The sequence below is a fragment of the Fukomys damarensis genome, unplaced genomic scaffold (assembly GCF_012274545.1).
Source record: "Fukomys damarensis isolate Sample0158 unplaced genomic scaffold, DMR_v1.0_HiC HiC_scaffold_33, whole genome shotgun sequence".
Classification (NCBI taxonomy): Eukaryota; Metazoa; Chordata; class Mammalia; order Rodentia; family Bathyergidae; genus Fukomys; species Fukomys damarensis.
Window position 1 is genome coordinate 56686391 of NW_022900945.1, and position 21067 is coordinate 56707457.

General features: G+C 51.2%; 1 protein-coding gene and 1 long non-coding RNA gene across 7 annotated transcripts in view; one reads left to right on the top strand and one right to left on the bottom strand.

Annotated features, from left to right (window-relative positions):
• The window catches only part of LOC104857438, a 16510-nt gene extending 6418 nt beyond the window's left edge, over positions 1-10092 (top strand). The window contains exons 3-7 of one of the 4 annotated variants that reach the window (XR_004515082.1): positions 1694-1785; positions 2068-2178; positions 2314-2455; positions 7276-7426; positions 10008-10083. This is a non-coding gene — a long non-coding RNA (uncharacterized LOC104857438). Of the gene's footprint in view, positions 1-1693; positions 1786-2067; positions 2179-2282; positions 2456-2688; positions 2816-7275; positions 7427-10007 lie in introns of those variants that run through there. The other 3 variants (XR_004515084.1, XR_004515083.1, XR_004515081.1) reach the window with 3 other exon arrangements.
• The window catches only part of Ints3 (integrator complex subunit 3), a 38636-nt gene that overhangs the window by 6347 nt on the left and 11222 nt on the right, over positions 1-21067 (bottom strand). For all 3 annotated transcript variants that reach the window (XM_010617316.3, XM_010617317.2, XM_010617319.3), the window contains 18 exons: positions 19865-19948; positions 14668-14781; positions 14344-14428; positions 12493-12559; positions 9960-10104; positions 8922-9051; positions 7612-7709; positions 6619-6810; positions 5451-5538; positions 4943-5022; positions 4551-4642; positions 3940-4046; positions 2810-2929; positions 2400-2529; positions 2007-2061; positions 1675-1778; positions 1187-1231; positions 936-1055 (listed from right to left, as the gene is read on the bottom strand). In XM_010617316.3, the coding sequence (XP_010615618.1) occupies positions 936-1055; positions 1187-1231; positions 1675-1778; positions 2007-2061; positions 2400-2529; positions 2810-2929; positions 3940-4046; positions 4551-4642; positions 4943-5022; positions 5451-5538; positions 6619-6810; positions 7612-7709; positions 8922-9051; positions 9960-10104; positions 12493-12559; positions 14344-14428; positions 14668-14781; positions 19865-19948 (1856 nt within the window). The remainder of the gene's footprint in view (positions 1-935; positions 1056-1186; positions 1232-1674; positions 1779-2006; positions 2062-2399; positions 2530-2809; positions 2930-3939; positions 4047-4550; positions 4643-4942; positions 5023-5450; positions 5539-6618; positions 6811-7611; positions 7710-8921; positions 9052-9959; positions 10105-12492; positions 12560-14343; positions 14429-14667; positions 14782-19864; positions 19949-21067) is intronic.

A 21067-nucleotide genomic window follows, 5' to 3' on the forward strand; every position in this document is an offset into this window, starting at 1 on the left:
AACCATGAAAAAAAAAAAAAAAAAAAAAAAAAAAAAGGGTTCACATGTAGCTCAGTGTGAAGGCCCTAGGTTCAATTCCCAGTATGAACATATGTGCTTTAAAGAGCAGCATCAGAATAGTGATGGGTCAGGCTGCAGGTGGCTCAGAGCAGTCTGTGCTTGGCATGTCAAGGTCCCAGGCTTAATCACCAGGAGGGTTTCTTTTGGAGTGATACAGTGCTTTAATTAGACATTGGTGACATTTGTGTAACTTGTGAAGACACTAAAAACCACGGAACCACGTTCTGTTGTTTTTTTGATAGGATCTCACTTTATACTTCAGACTGACCTTAAATTCATTATGTAGCCCAGGTCGGCCTTGAACTCAAGGCAATTCTCCTGCCTCAGCCTCCTGAGTGCTGGGATTACAGGCCTGTGCCACCATACCTGGCAGAACTGTATAATTTAAAAGGTCAATTTTAAGGGCTGGGGATGTAGCTCAGTGACACTGCACCTGCCTGGCAAATGCAATGTCCCAAGTTCGATCCGCAGTACCGGAAAAAAAAAAAAGTCAACTTTATGAACTATATCTCTTAAAGCTATTAGAAAAAAAAATAGGACTTGCTGGGCTTGGTGGTGATACATGCCTATAATCTTGGAAGCTGAGGCAGGAGGACTTCAAGGTCAAGCTCAGCTTGGACAATCTAGTAACTTCTGAGACCCGGGCTCAAAAAGCCTAGGTGAGGTGGTCTGTGGATGGAGCCCATTGAAAAGGCCCTGGGTTCAGTCTGAAGTATCACAACAGACAGACAGACACCTAGCATGCATAAGATCCTGGGTTCAATCCCTAGCACCAGAACAAACACATGGCGGGTGCTGGTGATGACAGTGCACCAGAAGAGGCTGGCTCTCCAGGTGCTTCCTCACACCTACAGAAACAGGGGCTCCTCACCCACCTGGCCCTCAGGTAGTACAGCAGGTGGTAGCCAATCTTGGGCTGCTTCTGATACAGCTCAGAAAGAAGGTCCAGAAGCAGAGAGAAGCTACTGTTGTCTTCCTGCATCTGGCAGAGGTTCCTGGAGAGGCAGGGGGGAGAGCTGCTACCGTAGCAGGCTCTCTAGCAAGGGAGCCCCGTGCCCTAGGACAGGGCCTGCGGTGTCAGGGAGGACGGAGGACACAGCAGTCTCTCCCGCCCCTGGGCGCTTACCGGAATATGAGGTAGAGGGGCTTCCCGACAGACTCCTCTAGGGACCTGCAAAGGAAAGGTCACACGAGAGCCCCGTGAGGGAGGACAGCGCAGCAGGCAGGTGACGGGGGTGTCGTCGGGCAGGGGCAGCTCGAGGCTGTTTGCCTGCTTGTGTCTTTACAGCCCCAGGGGCAGACGTGCTGCTGTCCCAGAGAAAGCCGGCTCCTGAGCCATGCTCTCAAACTGTCCTTGCCACTGAAGGTGAGACTCTGGCCCTGCAGGGAGAGTTCAGGCCAGGGTCCAACCCCTTCTGAAGCAGGGCTAGAATGCTAGTCTAGTCCACCACCCAAGCAGATAAAAGCCTCATTTCAGTGAGTCAGTAGGCATGAGAATCCAAAACCAAGTGAACAGATTCTTTCTCAAATACACTGCAAGGTGCATCTTAGACTCGGGCTGTGGGAGTACGCTTCTTGCTGCTAGGCCCCGGGCTCAGGGAAGATGAGCCTTACTCCTCCGTAACCTCCTCAGGCAGCACCTCCCCACGGAAGTGGGCCTTGAAGAGTTCCTGCAGACAGGAAGCCAGGACGGACAGCTGCTCGGAGTCGAAGTCTTCCTGGGTGGTGAGAGAAGGGAGGGGAGGGGCGATCACGACCTAGACCCGAGCCTGACTCCCTGTACCCGCGACCCCGGCCTCTGAGCTTATCCGCTTCCCCCTTTGGGCTTGGCAGACACCCTGTCACCGTCAGGTGGGCTCATCTTGGGGAGGAAAGGAGGGGACTGGGGGAGCTGGCTCTGCACGGGCAGCCTGGGCTACTTCCTTCCGGAGGGACGGGCTCCTCACCTCCAGGACCTGGTCCACGATTTCCTGCATGACCTCACATTGGGCCTCCGTATCACTGCAGTACAGAAGCAAGAGGAAACCCAGGGACATAAATGACAGCGGAGGGCAGGACACACAGCTCGCGCAGCAAGCACGAACACTCACGTGCACAGACAGAACAAAGGAGCTCTGTGTAAGACCTGGTGGGGTGGAGGAGGCTGTGGGGAAGAAAATCTGCTGCTCTCTGGGCAGAGGTCTACACAGGGAAAGCCCCATCTACCTTTCTGTGGTTCTCAGGGGCTTCATCCCCGAATCCCCACCCCCACAGTCCCCCGTCAGGTCCTGCCGCCGCAACCCTGGACACCAGAAGAGCCCGGGCTGGATCTCAGAGGCGGGAGCGCAGCCCGCACCCACCTCCCCTTCTGGAGCTGGAGTACTTTGTCCCTCAGCGACTCGTCCAACTGGTCCAGGTAAGGGGTGATATCAACTGGCTCCTCCACAACGGTCTCCTTGATGGGGTGGAAGCGAAACTCTCTCTTCTTCCCTGAAGGAAGTGGTTGAGGACAGCAGTCAGTCTCCTTGCCGCCGCCGGGCTGAGCCGCCTGTCCCGTCCTCACAGCCTGCTCAGCACCGAGTGAGCACCCGAGCGCGCACAGGCCCTGGCCCGTCCTCACCCTCGCACCCTCTTTCTTGCCTTCGGCAGGTACACTGCTCGGCGTCCTTGTGCCTCACCAGTAGCCCTGCTAACACACTAGCTCACAGCTCACAGCTGCTCCCATGACCCAGTCCTCTTGGTGGCCCCGAGCCACTCCTGCTGGCCTCACCTCTGCTGTTGAGATCCTCCTCGTCGTCACTGAAAGCTGCCTCTGCATTGTCATAGCAACTCTCGTCCTTATCGGACATGTGGTTGTCCATCTCCATGGAAACTGGCTCCTCCATTTTGACTTGGGAGGAAAGAGAGAGAGGCGCCAAGTGTGTCCTGTGCCCTTCAGTGCCCCGTGCTTCTGGGAAGGGAGACTGGAGGCCAAGCAGGAGGACACGGATGTGCCCTCAACAGGGCACTGGCCCTGGCAGGACAGACCACCCCCTCCTTACAACCTTCTGTGATGGGCTGGGGATGTTCCCAGGTACAGGAACAGCACAGGACACAAGTCCTCCTTACTTAGCTCAAGATGACTGGGTATCCTAAGGGTACAGATGTCTCTTGTGCTCTTTAATTTAAAGCCAAGTTGTAGCCAGGCGTGGTGGCGCACCCCTGTAATCCCAGCACTCGGGAGGCTGAGGCAGGAGGATCACTGAGTTCGAGACCAGCCTGGGCTACACAGTGAGTTCCAGGTCAGTCTCAACTGCAGAGTGAGACCCTGTCTCCAACAACGACAACAACAAAAAACCCAAGTTGTAAAGCAGTGCTTGGGTTAAGTCCTTATCCCAAAATGAAATAGTGGGGACGGGGGAGATGGCACTCCAGAATCAGGAGCACAGTGTGAGACCCAACGTGAGAACCTCTCCTCAGGGGCCAAGGCCAAGGGCTGTATAAGAAAAAAGAGATGGGCAAAGTTAAAGTGTGACAAGTTACCTTCTACTTATATATGAAAAAGAATACGTGAACAAGAAAAATGAGTGAGAAGACAAGATTGCACGAAGGGGGCCAGGGATCCGCTCAGTGGTTCCGCCACCTGTGTCAAGTCTGATCCCTGGTACGAAAGAAGGAAGGAAGGAAGGAAGGAAGGGAGACAGGTTGCATGAAGACAGGGAACCCGAGGCAGGAGGGTCACTGTGAGTTCCAGGGAAGCCAGGGATACACAGTGAGTTCAAGCCCAGCTTGAACTACAGAGTGAGAGCCGAGACCCTGTCTCAAAACAGAGCAGAACTGAATCTCCCCAGGGGCAGCACCCTCAGCAGGGCGCCCGCCCGCCCGCCCTCCGACACCCTGACAGGGAGCGGGCGGCCGTACCTTCCACAGGCGGGGAGGGGGAGCTGCAGAACTCGGGGAATTTCTCTCTCAGCATGGCCCGAAGCTCTTTATCCAGCTTAGGGTTGTCAAATAAGGGAGCCAGGTGTCTGAGGGAACACATAGGACAGTCAGCATCAGATGTCCTTATTTGTAACTGAACGTGAAAGTAAGAGACCGTTCTAAGCCCCTGCGGTAAACTGGGCCACCCTCAGATCCTTCCAAGGAGCCAACAGGGGACAGGAAGACACGTCAAGCCTTTGTCATACAAGGGCACGAGGGAAAAGTCCTTGAAGAGTCAAGAAGACATACAGCCAGCAGCAGAGGTAAAGCTGCTTTTTTTTTGGTTTTTTGAGACAGGGTCTCACTGTGTAGTTGAGACTGACCTGGAACTCACTGTGTAGCCCAGGCTGGTCTCGGACTCACAGTGATCCTCCTGCCTCAGCCTCCCGAGTGCTGGGATTACAGGGGTGCGCCACCACGCCCGGCAAAGCTGCTGCTTTTCATAGCTGTTGAGAGGTCAGCAGCAGGGCAAGGTTTGCAGTGCCTGACCTAGCAGAGCTGACCGAGGAGAACTGCGAGTGCCCCCACCACCCCACCGGTGAGCTCCTTACGCCAAGACCCGTTTCTCCACAATGTGGTTGAGGGAGGAAAAGACACCCTGCCGCACGTGGCCTTCCAAAGGTGGGTAGAAGTTGGGAATGATCTGGAAGGGAAGAAGAACACAGTAAGCACAGGACTCTCCCTGCAGAGCATTCTGGCATGCTAGACCTAAAAGGCCACTGTGGTTTTGGTCAAGGACACCGAGGACCGGCGCGCTCAGCGGTCCTGGCTGCTCCTTGAAGAGACGAGTGTCCACCCTGAGTCGCCATTCTGTGTCTGAGAATTCTACGGACACAAGGACCGTTCCACCCGAGACAGGACACGGCAGGGACGGATTCGCTGACGGGAGTGGGAGCACTAGGAGGCAGCTGACATTCAGGAGGAGCAGAGGCTGGGCACTCACTCGGCACATGAAGTCCAGGAGTGTGGCAGTGATGGCTGGGTGGGGTTTCATGGAGTGATGCATGACCAGGATGGCCGGCTCTAGAGGATGTGGGATTAAGGGTCCCCCATCAGACACTGCTCCCACCCCCACAGAGCGGGATGTCGGCACACACGGACGCCTCCACCCACGGCACGAGCAGACCCAAGGACAGACAGCCCCTACGAGCGCTCAGGCCCAGCACTCTGCTTGCAGAAGGGATGTGGGAGAGCACAGCCGAGATGGACAGCTGTCCTGTGCCTTGCCCTCCCCACCCGGAGCCCAGACGACGGCTGTGGGAAGGAGTGGAGTCCCTGCGTGGCCTCATCAAAGCATTCTTCCTTCTAGGTCAAGGGAGAGCTGCTGAGGGACACCGGAACTGCCGCCAGTAAGCGGCCCCGCACCAGGCTGCCCGAGATCTATGACTGCTGTCATCAGGACAGGCAGTAGGGGGCTGGGGGTATGGTGCTGCCCGGGCTCCGTCACATACCTATGTTCATAATGCTGTCCTTGTCTGGACTAAAGAACAGCCAGTCGTAAAACAAAGCCAGCTTGGCATTAGAAGCAGCCACATTGGACTAGAAAAGAAAGGGGGAAAAAGCTAATTTTATCAACCAAGGCCTCTCCATTCCCATGGAGGGCCAGGGCAGATTCCAGGACCCACTTGGTGGCTCCATATATGAAATCCAATTCCCAGTGAGACTGGGCGGAACCCCACAGGGCTGAGGGACACCCAAGTCTGTGCAACATGAGCACCCTGTGGTCTTGCCAACCAAGGGACAGGGACTGGCCTGGCTTCCTCACACACCCAGCGAGACCCATCCTTGACCTGCTAGGAGAACACAGGGCTGTAGAAGGCCACTCATCACTCTGAGCTGAGGCAACCTTCCGATTCGCACTGCGCTGCCCCAGCAAGCTTCCCCGGCACATTCCTACAGACAGACCCCTAGGCATAGTCTGCTGACACCCACACATCAGCACATCTCCAAGACCTGGTCAGATGGGAGAGGGGCCCCATCAGAAAAGGACAGGGGTAGCTGGATAGAGAAAACTGACTCCCAGTGACGGGAGAAAAATGCCAGAAAGAAAATGGGTCCTTCCTAGGTTCATTACACTTGACGAAGGGAAGTGTCCAAAGCTGATGCCAAAAGGCGTGGAGGTGAGGATCTATGAAGAATGTAAACCCCAGGCCAGGCGTGGTGGCGCACACCTGTAATCCCAGCACTCGGGAGGCTGAGGCAGGAGGATCGCTGTGAGTTCGAGACCAGCCTGGGCTACACAGTGAGTTCCAGGTCAATCTCAACCACACAGTGAGACCCTGTCTCAAAAAAAACAACAAAAACAAAGCAAAACAAGAATGCAAGCCCCAAATTTAGGGGGAGGAAATCAGGAATAACTATAGGTGCTTTCTAGAAGTTAAAGGGAAAAAGGCAGGGATTCCTTAAAAAGCCAAGCTTTTCTGAGTATTCAATCCCAAACCCAGATAAGAAACCGAGTGTAAGTAAATTTCTAGAGACACAATGGGAGATGGGGCGAAAGCCTAAATAAGGAGGACTGCAGTAAAGAAGGCCCTCGAGGCTCAGGTGGCCTGGAGAGTCAGAAGCGGCTCGAGTGGGCGAGGGCGCCCTTTACTGCCTCCGGCCGGCGTAGCCCCTTACTGTGCACGTGGTCAGCAGCCAACCAATGATGGCCCATCGAGGCAAGATGTCTGAGCTCAGCACTTCATTGGAAGGGTGCACCACCCCACAGATGTAGCGGATGAGGTCACAGCGTAGAGACTGGCTATCTGGCGTTGACAGATACTGGCGCTGGAACCAATCTTGGTACCGCTTTTGTTGACCAAACCGTACCTGGGGAAAGGGATGTTGGAAAAAGGAGTTTGGGAGGGAAGGTGGGGTCCCTGAACAGAGGAAAATGAGTACCATTTACCTCTAGTCTGGACCCAGACCTCCCTTTTTTCCTACATCTTTCTTTGTTAAGACAGGGTCTCACTATGTAGCCCAGGCTGGCCTCTGGCTCCCGGTGATCCTCCCGTCTCAGCCTTCCAAATGCTGGGATTACAGGCGTGCGCCACCATGCCTGGCTCTCACAGCACAGGTCGTGACAGCTCTGAGTGACCTGGGAAATCTGAACTCTGCCTTTCAGATTCTCTAATGACAGACTGGCTACCGAGGGCGTGCCTTGAGGAATCTGCTAAAAGCACAGATTCCTCAATCAGATTCTTGGGGGGGCGGGGGTTCTTCAGGACCCAGGACCCAGGAAGCTGCACAGTTCCTCTGCGGCTGTACATTTCATTCGACCTATTTCTTTTGCAGTACTGGGGATGGAAGCCAGGACCTCATACACATTAGGAGAGCAGTGCACCAATGAGCTTCATCCTCACTCCTCCCACGGCCCTTTCACAGCACAGCGCACACTTGTGAATAATATTACTCACACAGAACTATGGAATAATGACTCCTCTAGGTAAGCTGAAAGTTTCCCCAAAACTGGACTTGCACCTCTTTTCTCAGCACAGCACACAAAGTGTAGGCAAGAATGAACAAAGAGATCAGGGACCCCGTCACGCCCAAAGGTGACAAGTCTGCAGACCGAAGCCAGAAGCCCAACACGTGTCTAGCGCGTCTCCCCACTGCGACAGGTCTGCGTACCCGGGACGTCATGAAGAGCAGCTTGGTCTCCATGTCTGGCGTTAGACGACACGCTAGGAATTTTCGAGATGTTCTCGACTGAAGAAGCTGCAGGATTCCTGAATCACGTGTGGAGGGGAAGAGAAAGGAGAGCAGCCTGAAGACGGGAAGGAGGGGAAGGCAGGTGGGGAGCTGGAAGCAGGTGCCACAGCCGGTGGTCACCGGGAGCTTCTAAGACAAGACCACAGGCCAGCCTGAGGGCGCACGAGTGTTCTAACTGGTGTGTCCTGCTCCAACTGACCTAATCCCAGCCATAGTAATTCCTTCCTTCTGCTTGCTTTTAGAACCCTCTCCCTATCGACATTACTGTAGTGGGCAACAGATGGGAAAGTTAAGGGGAGAACACAGGAAAGCCCAGTCTGTCTTCCTGAGGGGCCCACCCCAGACCCTGTAACTGGCGTACTGTGGCCCGGCCACACTCGGGTCAGAGAGACTGCCTCCGTCACGCGGAGCAGCGTGGCCAGGAGCGAGTAACTCAATCCCTCGGGACTCCAGCTTCTCTATCTGTTGACTGCGGGAAGTAAAATGCCCGTCTCATAAGGCTGCTCTGAGGATTAAGAGTGGTAAGTGAGCAACACAAAGCAGGCAGTCAAGTGAGCTGATCTGTGCTCAGTGTGAGGAGGTGCAGTCATCAGGCAGCACCAGCACGTCTTCCTTCCCTAGTGCCCTGCTTTCAGTCTGTGTACGTGCTCTGTGCACGCACGTACTGGAAGTGGGTGGGAACAAGGCTGTCTCTCCTGTTCGGACCACTGCAGCACCCTGGGAAAGGGAAAAGGCGGGAAAGGACCTCGTTGGGAAAGGCACAGGGAGTCTCTGTCCCTTCAGTAGGATTTAGGTCAAACTGGATCCCTGCAGTGAAGAGGCTGGACTGTTTCAGGGAGGGGCCATCGCTTACAGGACTAACTGCAGCCTCTCTGCTGACTCAGTCTCTCGAGCTGACCTCTGATTTCTTCCGGACCCCATGAGGTTGAAGACTGGTCATTAACTCACCTCCTGAGCCAAGGCGCTACCAGGAAAGGAGGAGGATGGATCACAGTTCTCTCTCACTTTTCTTTTCGGAGGAATGACAGCTGGAGTCTGCCAAGGAGGGGCTGTCTAGGAACCTGATGAACAGTTCCACGCCTCTGCCATCCCGTATCCAGTTGTGCTTGGCAAAGTCTATCTCGAGCGCCCTCTATCTGACTGCCCAAGCTCTGCTACCCAGTCTCTGTCCTCATCCAAGACACATGCTGACCTGTCACCCCTCAAGGACAGGAAGTCTAGGCACTTACCTGTGAACTGAGGACTCAAGGCCTGAGGATTATGGATAATATCTTTCCAAAGCAGTTCAAATTCTGGTATCCTAGCAACATTCTGAAGCAGTCTTACCAGGTCTCTGCCAATCATCAAACATTCCATGAACTTAATGGGGGGAGGAGGAAAAAAAGGGGAGACACGGGAAAGAGAGCAAAAACATGGATTATTTACCTCCTGGAGGGGAGACAAACGAACAACATGTTCTAGGGAGGGAATGAAGGGGGTGGAACTGTATTTCTTCTGGAAGCGGGGACCGACTATTAGCTGTTCGGGGAAGAGCCGAAGGTGGGGGCTGACATCAAGGATGAGCGCTTACTGAGAGGTGCTGAAGTCCTGATGATTTTCACTTTAATCCTCTCCCCTCGTGGCCAAAAACTGTGTTGGTACAGTTCAAGGGAGACTAAAATTCCAAAAGGACAGGGCCAGCAAGCCGGCCCAGACATACTACCTCAAACTCATTTTGTCCAACACAATGTTCAACATAATAATCATAGGGATTTTCTCTTTTGGAAGATGACAGTAGACAACTTGATATTCCACCTGATCATGGCAACTACTCAGGTGGGTAGGTTGAGGGACAGTGCAGCAGTGGGTACACAGCCTGTGTCCACCGTATGAGTGTCCTTCAAACTGACCAGGAGCTGCTTATGGTGGCACATGCCAGAGATCTCAGCACTCAGGAGGCTGAGGCAGGAGGATCAACGAAAATTCAAGGCCAGTCTGGGCTACATACTGAGTTCAAGGCCAGCCTGGACTGCACAGTGAGACTCTGTCTCAAAAAACGAAAAAGAAAAAAAGAAACTAACCAGAAAAATCCCCAGGATGCTAGCACAAGAGGTGCCATTCTAGGAAGTAGGGCCACTCCACTCTGATTCCTCTCCACTCTACCATCACCTAAGGGTGATGGAAAACACCAGTCCTTAGGCATCTCTGGCCCAGGTGCACACAGCCTCTAAGGGTAACCCCATCCTGGGCCTCACTTCCCCAGCGGTGATTCCGCCCTACTCCCTCACCCTTTCCCGAAGCAGTGAGATGCAGAAATCTACTTCCTTCTGCCGCAGGGCCTGGAGCTGGGTGGTTCCGTGGTGGTCCACGATGAGGCGGAGGTACGTGTAGACAGCCATGGCGATGAGGATGCTGCTCTTCAGCACCCACTCCCTGCAGGGAGGGAGACGCTGCACCCACACGCTTCCCGGACTTATCACCCTTCTCACCACCCTCCTGGACTTGGCTCCTGTGTCCCGGAAATGCTTGACGACCAAACACTGGGAAGAGGCTATCTGTAAAATTTTTTTTGCTCACTTGCTTAGGCTATTATCAATCAACCAGTGCAAGCACAGCTAAATGAAAACAACTCCTTACATATAGCTACTTATTTATGTAGCTCCCAATAAAATGATTCTGTCGACTTACTCATTCATACATTTACTGATGCCCACCGCATACCAAGCAGTATGAGCTTACTCAGGACAGAGACAAGCACAGCTTCTCACTGCGCAGCCACGAGGGAAGGCACCCTAAGAAAACAGTTCCCAAGTGTGGTGCGTGGCCCTCCAGGGAGGCCCCAGACCCTGTCAGCACCTGGGGTCCTTAGAGCACTGTGCCAGCCCTTCCTTCAAACTTGTCATCAGCAGCCCACCAAGCCACAAACCTGTCCCTGGCTCTGTCTTGACACTGCCCCCCACCCAGACAATGAGTCACCTGCTCTAAATCACAATCTGAAAAAAGAAGAAATGGCAAAGTCTACTTTCCTAGGAGTTTTAGAATGTCTCTAAGGAAAACAGAGGTAATCAAAGAGTTTCTTCCCTGCTGCTTTAAAAGGGGGTAAAAAGACAACACAGTGGAGAGATCCCCAGAAATAATCTGCTGTCACACGCCCAAACCGAGAGCAGTCTCCCTCAAGCAAGTATACTTTGCAACGGTTCTGGCAGCCCTGCTGGAAGGAAGGGAACTGGAGGAAGAAGACAAGGAGTTTAATTAATCCAACCAGGCAACATCCTGATTCTGGAAAAATGTTCAGGCCACTTAATTAAAAGACTCTGGCCTTTTCCTTGCACACAGTGAAAACACTAGGCGAGGAGATGGGGTGGGGGTGGGGCGCCTCACCTACCTGCTATTCTTTCAGCCTGAAAGACACTTGCAAGGGGTTAGGGTACTGAAGAAGAAAGGACATAGGTAAAATTCCAAGGTACTCACTTTCATCAAAAGATGAGTTTTCAGAGAGTAGGGCAAGGGTAGGGCAGTTAACTGGCTACCAATTGTCAGCTTTAAGGTATGGGAACAGAAGGTATCTGGCACCAGGAGCAGAATGAGAAAAAAATCACATTTTGGAAAGACTGCTGAGGTGATGACCGTATCTGAATCCTGGAATGGCATAATGAAGAGAAACAGAGATGAAGAGAGCCATCTGGCCCAGGACAGCAAAGAAACAGACCCAAGAGAGGCAGAAAAGCTGGGAAGACACAGCCAGGATCTTCTGGGCCGGAGAAACGGCACAGGCCCAGTGCAGCTGCACATCCACGCCCACAGCACTAGGTGGCACTGCACAGCAAACCTGCATGGCTGTCAAACCTGAGCAGAGTGATGCAGCTTTTCTCAAGCCTACATTGAGAAGAGGTCTGTTTTTCTCTTTTTTTGAGACAGGGTCTTGCTATGTAGTTCAGGCTGGCCTTGAACTCACAGCGATCCTCCTGCCTCAGCCTCCCAAGTGCTGGGATTACAGGTGTGCACCACCACACCTGGCAAGAAGAGGTCTGTTCTTGCAAACCACATGAAACATGGAGACTATCAGCCCTCTCAGTCATGTGACTACTGTGATATCTTGCACAGAGAGTCTTAATTAATACAAATTAATACAAAGAATGGGGGTCACAGGGCCGGGGATTTAGCTCAGTGGTTCTGCCGCCTGCCTCACAAGGGCAAGGTCCCAAGTTCGATCCCCGGTACCAAAAAAAAAAAAAAAAAAAAAAAAAGGTCATAGGACCAAAGGGATGATCTAATCCCAAATTCACATAGGGAACAGCCCTCATAAAATTTCTGGCCCTTCAGTTTGATGAGGAAGGGAAAGATTAAGCAGACAGCAGATATCCCCGTGCACTCTCCATCTCGGAAGCCTGGGGCCCTTAGCGCAGACCCACAGGATGCACTAGAGCACTCCGCTCCTGGCCCACCTGGCCCTGCACCGGCCAAAGAGCATGTGTTGGACTTCGGCTTGAAGAGACGGAGCGGTACCTGCCAGGCCCAGCTGGCTGGCCAGCCCCTCTGCTGAGCTCATTCCCTGCCCCAACCTCCCCCAAAGATAAACATTCCAAGGAGGTCTGGATCGAAAATAAACCCTTATCAGATGAAACAAGTTTGTCCTGGGCTCTGAGATATTTTAGCAGGGCCCTTCTTTCCCACCCCTTCACCCTGTGGCCACGTCATGGCATCCACCCTGCCATCCTCTCCCTCACTCAGGGTCCTCCTGGGCAGATAATCCCCACACCCACAATCACAGCCCCTGTGGCCCTATCTGGCTCTCGTCCTACCCTGCCTGGGAAACTCTACCTCTGTTCCGTCAGGATATCCAGAACACTTTCTGCCAACCAGATATTCTTGGCTGTCACATCTCCGCCTGATTTCCAAGGGGAAAAGGAAGAAGCACAATGCAGCAAGTCAGCAAATCCATCTCTTCATCTGTCCCATCACCGCTGTCCTACATGCTGCAGGAACTAGTTTCTCATCTGTCAGTCTTTCAAGTTCCCCCCTTTGCCTCCAGAGGGAAAGGAAGGAAATGTTCTGGAGTTTTCCCAAAATCAAAGCTGCTACTTTTCCACAGCTTGGAGCCAGAGTAGGAACATTTTGGGCCCTGAAAAGGAAAGGTCTGAGACCAGGAGAATGAGATGCCCACTGTGGTGGGTCTGGTACCGGGGATCGAACTCGGGTCCTTGTGCTTGCGAGGGAGACGGCAGAACCACTGAGCGAAATCCCTGGCCCAAGGGTGATATTTGAAATAGGGTCTGAGAAAGACAGAGGGCAGGCAACTGCGATGTCCGGCATGTAGAGGGCCAAGCCCTGGGCTAGGCTCACAACAGGCCATGGAGACAGGGGAATCAGTGTCACACACACCCCTAGAGAGGCAAGGCACCAACGGCAAATGCTGAGGTCATTGTTAAACAAAGACATGCAGTCTTGAGAGAAGAGGTTGCCCAGGCAGGCCTGTCACCAATGCCATGAGGGCAATAAAGCCTAAATGTCAGGGTCTGTTCTGTAACATCACGTGTCCCTCAGACTGGCCCCATTAGAGGACATATTACTATAAAGCCAGTGCTCAAAACATAAGGTGGAGCCAGGGAAAATGTCTAGGTTTTCTGAAACATAAGGACACGGGAACAAATTTATTTGCCCTCAAGTCTCTCCCTATACCTTTTTTTTTTTTTTTTTTGGTTTTTTGAGATAGGGCCTCACTATGCAGTTGAGACTGACCTGGAACTCACTATGTAGCCCAGGCTGGTCTCGAACTCACAGCGATCCTCCTGCCTCAGCCTCCCAAGAGCTGGGATTACAAGCGTGCGCCACCATGCCCAGCTTCCCTATACCTTTATGACCCACTGCACCATCAAACCTGAGAATGCTGTCTAAAATACTGTCAGGACTCGGTGTGGCAACAGAAGAAAACAAGGCAAGGTTTACTGCTTTAAGTCAGGCACGGAGGCACACGCCTGTAATCCCTGTACTCTGGAGGCTGAAGCAGGAGGATACTGTGAGTTTGAGGCCAGCTTAGGCTACACAGCGAGTTCAAGGTTGGCCTGAATTATATTAGAGACCCTGTCTCCAAAAAGCCAAAAAACAAAACAGAACAAAAACAAAAAAACCAAAAGATTTACTGCTTTAATAGTTGGGCAAGGTGGCACTTGCCTATAATCCCAGGAATGTGGGAGGCTGAGGAGGGAGGATCACAAGTCTGAGGTCAACTTGGACAACTCAGTGAGATCCTGTCTCAAAGATTTTAAAAAATATAGTTAAGGCACCGGGGGCTTAGCTCAGTGGTTCCACTGTCTGCCTTGCACATGAAAGGACTCAAGTTTGATCCCCAGTCCCCAAAAAAAATTAAAAAAAAAAAAAATATATATATATATATATACACATATATAAAGGGTGGAGGACATAGCTCAGTGGCAGAGTGCTTCTTGAGCATGCATGAAGTCCTGGTTCTAGTCTTCAACACCAGGGGTGGAATAGACACTTTCTGCTTCAAAAGAATACCAGCACTTTTAGTCAGTTTCTTCCTGTGACCCTCGGGGCAGATGTCCACATCAGAAGAGAAGTCAAGCGAGTCCGGCGTGTGTCGATTCACTCCTTCCACCCGGACTTCAGCCTCCGCTGCACCCCTGCGCCGTGCCCCGCCATCTAACTCACCTGCGATCTGCTTCATGAATGTCATGCAAACACCGTCGGCTCCCAGAACCCCGCTCTTCACCAGTTCCCGAACCAACCACACCAACTAGAGGAGAGAGAAGGGGGTAAGGAACAGGGATGTTAGCCCGAGGGCCGACGGAGGCGCACCGTGGAGGTCCGCCGGGCAGTGATGTGCTGGCCCCAATCCCTCCCTCTCTCCCTCCTCATCTTCGTTGGGCTGGATCCTCATTTTGGGGGAAAGGGGACAGTGTGATCAAACCCAGGGCCTTGTGCACACTAAGCTCACACTCTGCCCCTGGATCCTCTCTCCTCCTCTGGCCTTACCTGAGTACGGCAGGTATCCTGCAACTTCAGGTACTTCTCCATTAATATCTGGTTGATTTTATTCAGGACAATATTCATGCCATCACGACTCACCAGAGCCAAGTCCCGGTAACACTGTGGGAAGTGAGGTGTGTGAGCAGCCAGTCCGCTGAGGAGAAGGCTCTGACCCCACCCAGACGAGAACTGCACCTGTCTCTCAAACCTCAAGAATACCAAGGGAGTGCTGAGTGGCAGGGAAACACTTTCCTTCCGGACACTCTCTTCCATGGGCTTCTCTACATCAAACCAGTGAGGAAAGAGGACCAAGCTCTTCTTAGATAAGGGACAGAAACCTGCTGGGCAAAGCTCCCGGTCCTAACCCTGTGCCCCTGCCTCCCTTCTTAGGAAGTGTCATCCTGTTTGATGCCACAAGCTGAGCAAAACCAGGTGGAGGCCATCTGCTTTTTCATCTGCCAGGAAAAGGTCACTGCGAGTGCGTCTGGCCGGGCAAGTCAGAAGGAGCCCGGAGGTGCTCTACGCTGCTCTCACCCAGCCTGATGAGTAACAGGAGCAATGAAAGATCAGGGCCAGAGAGGACAGAACCAACACGGAACTCTCTGAACCCAGTCTTCTTTCCTCTGGGATACATTTTGCTTCTGCCGACAATGGAGGTCCTCTAGTGTCTCCACCCCTTGGGGCGGCGAGGGAAGGCACTGCTCTTTTCCCAAGAGCTTCCCTCCCCTGTCTCTGAGAACCAGACCCCTGGAGGACTAGCTTCAAGGATCTCATTAGCAGCCAACTGAGCCTGCTGAGTTCTAGCTTCATCCACGAGACTAACAATTCGGCAGATTCCTACAACATCCGAAGGCCAGCCGATGACATCAAGAATAATAACCACAAAGGGCCCGACAAATGTCTGTAATCCCAGCACTTGGGATGCAAAGGCCGGAGGAGAGTTCGAAAACAAAATACAAAACAAGTACAAAAAGATAAGGATGGCCCAGTGAGCCACTGTCAATGCGGCCAGCACACTGGACAGTCAAATCCTGAAGACTCCCCAAAGGTAAGTTACAGGACAGGCAGAGACAATGAGGGACCGTAAGGAAAATCTGTGTTAGGCCAAAGACACAAGGGAAGCCTGTCTGTTCATGAGAAAGCAGAAGTTCCAGAAATGTACAACAGGCCCAGGACAGGGCAGGAGGACACATGTGGTCAGATGAAGACAGGAGACACTGCCTAATCCCACGTCCATCCGGGACTTTTACCAACGCTAACTGCTGGAAATGCGTGGCAGCTGGGTCCCAAGTCTCCCACCCTTGATGCTGCCAGGTATCTTACCGACTTCTCGCCAGCTTGTTGACTGGCTTGGACGAGAAACAGATGGGAGAGAAAAAAACTCAGTGAGGACCATAAAACAAGCAGAGGGGCTCCAAGAAAGGTGACAGGTGGTACTGAAACAGCCCATCTGTCTGGACCTTGAGGAGGATACTGATATTCCTTGATTAATGACCTACTCATCGACCACCAACTACTCGGGCTCTGACCAAGGTGCACTGTGTACTTACGACCCACCGCTTGCACTCAGGATTTGTACAGTTCTGTACATCTTGCTGCTAGAGCCTCAACATCTTTTCTTGTTTCTTTCATTTTTTTTGGTACGAGGGATTGAAACTTGGGACCTTACACTCATGAGGCAGGTGCGGGGCCACTGAGCTACATCCCTGGCCCTCAATGTCTTTTTCAATCCACCATGTTTATAAGTACTGCAATCTTTGACTGTACTACACAATGCAGCACTGTTCTTTCATTACTTCGTGCTCAGAACTTTTATTTTTGGTACTGGGGATCAAACTCAGGACCTTGAGCTTGAGAGACGGGCAGTGCCACTGAACTAAATCCCCAGCCCAGCACTATACTTTTATGTTCTGTTATGCATTACTGTACTGAATGAAAGAGTTCTACAAACAAAATCAAAGTGATCAAGCTGGAGTCTCCTTTGACCTTTTCTTTGTTCTGGATAATGTAATGACATGCTGTGTACAATTCCTCATTTAGCAACCCAGTAAAGGACCTCCTTACAGAACAGAACCTGGTGGCTAAGTGGGGAACGTCTGCAGTGATGTTCGAGCCGAGGCCCCCAGCCCCTAACCTTCTTTCAGAGCTGCCTGCAAGATGAAATACCTTTACCAAGACTGCTTGCGCCTGGGCCCTTGACCTCTGTGGGGATGTGAGACCCCTTCCGAGTACCTCTGTCTCTTGCCTCTCGGGTCCCCACAGCTTAAACTTCTACCTTAGCCTCCTTCTTGGCAGTTTCCCAGGAAGGCCTGCTCCCAACTATTCAGCTCAGACACTAGGAAATAAGTAACTTACCAAACAAACAAACAAAAAAAAATTCATAAGAAGATGCAAACCAAGAAGACATAACTGAGCTAGGTGGAACGGTGCATGCCTGTAGTTCCAGCTACTTGGCAGGCTGAGGCAGGACACAAAAAATTAAAGGCCAGCGTGGGCAACTTAGCAAGATCCTGTCTCAAAAAATGAAGAGGGTTGGTGTTGTAGCTCAGCAGTAGAGCACCCCCGGACTGACCCCCAGTATAGAGAAATAAAAGGTACAACTAAGCTGGGGGTGTAGAGCTCTTGCCTGGTATGCATCAAAGTCCTGAGTTGGAGGTCCAACACCACAAAAGGAGGAAGACAATGAGGAAGAGGAGGAAAGGGGTGGGGGGGAGGAAGAAAGGAACAGGGGGAACAACTAAGACAAAAACACACCCCACGCAAGCTGGGCATGGTGGTGCACACCTGTAATCCCAGCACCGGGAGGCTGAGGCAGGAGGATCACTGTGAGTTCGAGAGCAGCGTGGGCTACACAGTGAGTTCCAGGTCAGTCTCAGCTACATAGTGAGACCCTGTCTCAAAAAAACAAACAAAATTAAATCCATCTGGGGATTTTCTGCACCAAAGGTAGAATTAACTCCAAGGAAACCCTTAGAAAATACTGAAGCGATACATTAAGATCGCCCTTGTCAGAAACTCCGACCTCAAACTTTGGTAGGATAGAAGAAACACGTTGCAAGCTAATCAGCTGGGCTCTCTCAGTCCTCTCAGGGAGAAGGGTCAGAGCCCATCACACACATCTGACCCAGCCCAAACGGTCTCCAAATGAGTCAATACTGACAACCCATACTCAGCTAGAATTGTGTCCTCCTAACTCCCTGAAGCGGGTGACTTGGGAGCTCCGTCTAAGAGGCTCAGAGCTGGGGACTCACTTGGAAAGTCTTAGCACATGAGCGGGAATCTGGTGCAGCTATCCATCAGCTTCGAGACCTGTGGGTGCTGCTTCCCTCCCCAGAGAGAGGGGATGGCTTGGGCCACCCTCACAGGGCTGGCACAGTGCAAACAGAAGAACATGCAAGGCTCTGGTGGGTCTGGACAGCCAAACTCATGACAACAAGAAATCACAAGGTGGAGACCAGCAGCCTCTTGCTGCCAAGCCAGGCAGAGAGCCGGAAATACCACACACCCTGCCCCCAGCTGAGATTCACTCCAGCTGATTCAGTTCTAACCTGAAACAAACAAACGTTTTCAGCAGGCAAGACTAATTTGCACCGAGATGACTAAGTAAGACTTTGTTTTTGGTTGGGGACGGAACCCAAGGCCATACAAACACTAGGCAAGGGCTCTTTTTTGGTTTTTTGAGACAGGGTCTCACTAGGCAGTTGAGACTGACCTGGAACGCACTATGTAGCCCAGGCTGGTCTCGAACTCACAGCGATCCTCCTGCCTCAGCCTCCCGAGTGCTGGGATTACAGGCGTGCACCACCACACCCGGCAGTAACAATTTCTTTTAGATCAAAGGGATCATACTATTGTTTCACACCTCCCAATTGGAGACATTCATTTATTTTCAGGGATCTTGATGTTGGATTCAGTATGAAGATGAAAGCAATTTACTTGAAAAGTTCCCAATTGCCTGGGATCTCTCAGAAAACCAAAGATTTGTGAGTACTTGCTGCTCCACCATCTACCCTTACCTCAAACCCTATCCCAGCTAGTACCAGAGAAGTATAAACACATCACGTTCCCATGCCCATAAATCCTCCCCGAGGTTAATTCAAGTACTGTAGTTATGTCAGAGGATCATGATGGTCCTGACCTTATCCCTGGGAATAAGTTTCTTTTGCTTTTCCCTGGATAAACAAGGACATCACTAACCTTCAAATTATCTCACAGGTAAAATGGGAGTAGTTTTGGGGGAAGACATAAAGCTATCAAACTTGTGTCATGTTTGGGGAGCATCAAACAAGACGATCTCCACACAGAGTGAATAGAATACTGGGCAAAGAGCACATCTGCCTCTTTCCACAGTAGCCTTATTCAGGGAAGAGCCAAGAACACTAAGCTCCCTCAACTTGGAGCTCTTCTCTTGTTCTGTTTTTTTTGGTACTGAGGATCAAACTTGAGACCCTGACTTGCAAGGCAGGTGCGATGCCTCTGAGCTAAATCCCCGGCCCTCTTCTCCTGCTCTTGTATCATCTATCTGAAGACAGATTCCAGTCACAAACTTTAAATAACCCTAGCAACACACAAAGGACACAGGACTGCTCCAAAGGGGCAATCTGGGGAAGACTTACTTTTGCTACTTTATTACCAAAAACAAAAAAAACCCCAGAGGTCATCTTGTCCAGTCCCTCACTTCCAGGAAAGACCCTACTTACACCATCCCATGTAAGAGTATCTTCCTCTGTAAAGAACTGCAGAATGGGTTTCCTGTATGTTCCTAGTGCTTTCTTAACTACTGTGATCGTGCTGAATCTGAATTGTACTTGCTGCAATGTCAAGCCTGCTTTCTAATCACCTGCTGATGGCAGAGCCTGCAGCAGAGGTCATCCCTTTTGGGACAGGCCTCGTACAGCTGTTCTTTCCCTCAGATTATTTCCAACCGTTCAACCCTGGCCTCAGAGATCCAAAACTTAAATATGCAAGTGCTTTTTCACTCTCACAACTGCCTTTCTTGTCTTTTAGCTCCAGAATCGAAGGACAAAAAAGACTTTAGTCAAATAGTAATCAGTTCACTGAGAGGAAAAAGGAAGTTAAAATTACATTTGAAGAACATGATTCAGCTCTAGCCAAAGGGTCTGACGGAACTCCAGTTAAACAACAACTTCCGCCGTGTCCCAGACCACATCTGAGGCCTGTGGATCCACAGCAGGTATCTCACCTTTTGGGCTTGGGCAGGTTCAGTGAGGACAAGCGTAAAGAGGCCCAGACAGATTTCCTCATGCTGAGGGGATCCTTTGCATACCTGGAAGGTGAGAGAGGGAAAGAAACTGGTTGTTATAAGCAGTAGGTTTGAGCAGTTTCTCCTAGAAAACTGGATGCTCTCGAGCAATATGCAATGGGAACTAAGCAACATTTCCTTCCTTCCTTTTCATTTTTTTTCTCTTTGAGGTATTAGGGATTAAACTTAGCTCCTCACACATGATAGGCTAGTCCTCTACAAAAGCTACATGCCCAAGGGCCAATCAGGCTGGCCTTGAATTCACTATGTAGCCCAGGCTGGACCTGAACTCACAGCAACCCTTCTGCCTCAGCCTCTTGAGCACTGGGATTATAGTATGTGCCACCATGCCCCATAGGATCAAATCTTATATCATTTTTTTTTAAAGCTTTTTGAGACAGGGTCTCACTGTGTAGTTCAGGCTGGTCTTAAGCTATGTCATCCAGGCTGGCCTGAAACTCATGGGAATCCTTGTGCCGCCACCTCCCAAGTGCTGGGACTACAGGCATGCATCACCATGCCTGGTCAACTCTTAAATTTTGATGATTTGCTTCTTTTAAGAAATAACAACAATTTCACCCAGCCATCCCTCTGCTGGGTATCTTTCCAAAGTAATTAAAAGAATCATATTACAGTGACATATGCGCACCTGTGTTTATAGTGGCACAGTTTGTAATAGCTGAAACTTGGAAACAGTCCAGTTGCCCATCAGTTGGAGACTGGGTAAAGATGTGGTTTTTCTATTAAATAGAGTACTACTTAGCCATAAAGAATGAAAAACTAGAGCCGCTCATAGGAAAATGGATGCATACTGAGGCCATATTCTTAATTGAAATAAATGTCACACATGTGTAAATACCAAATAGTTTCTCTGGTGTGAAAAACTATAAAGTACGTAAGTTCCTAATGAGATAATTGACAGTGTGAAATAGGAAGAAAAGGGCTAAATGTGTAGAGCAAGTGGGAAGGGTAGCGGAAAGGAAATAAGGGAAGAGAAAAAAATGAGAAAATGAAATAATGGAACTAACATATTTGTACATAGGGAAGGGAGGAGGGGGTGAAGGGCGGAGAGAGGTATGGGGAAAAAATAAGAACCAAGACCTGTCATGTAAAGGTACTAGATCCCAATGATGAATGCAACTG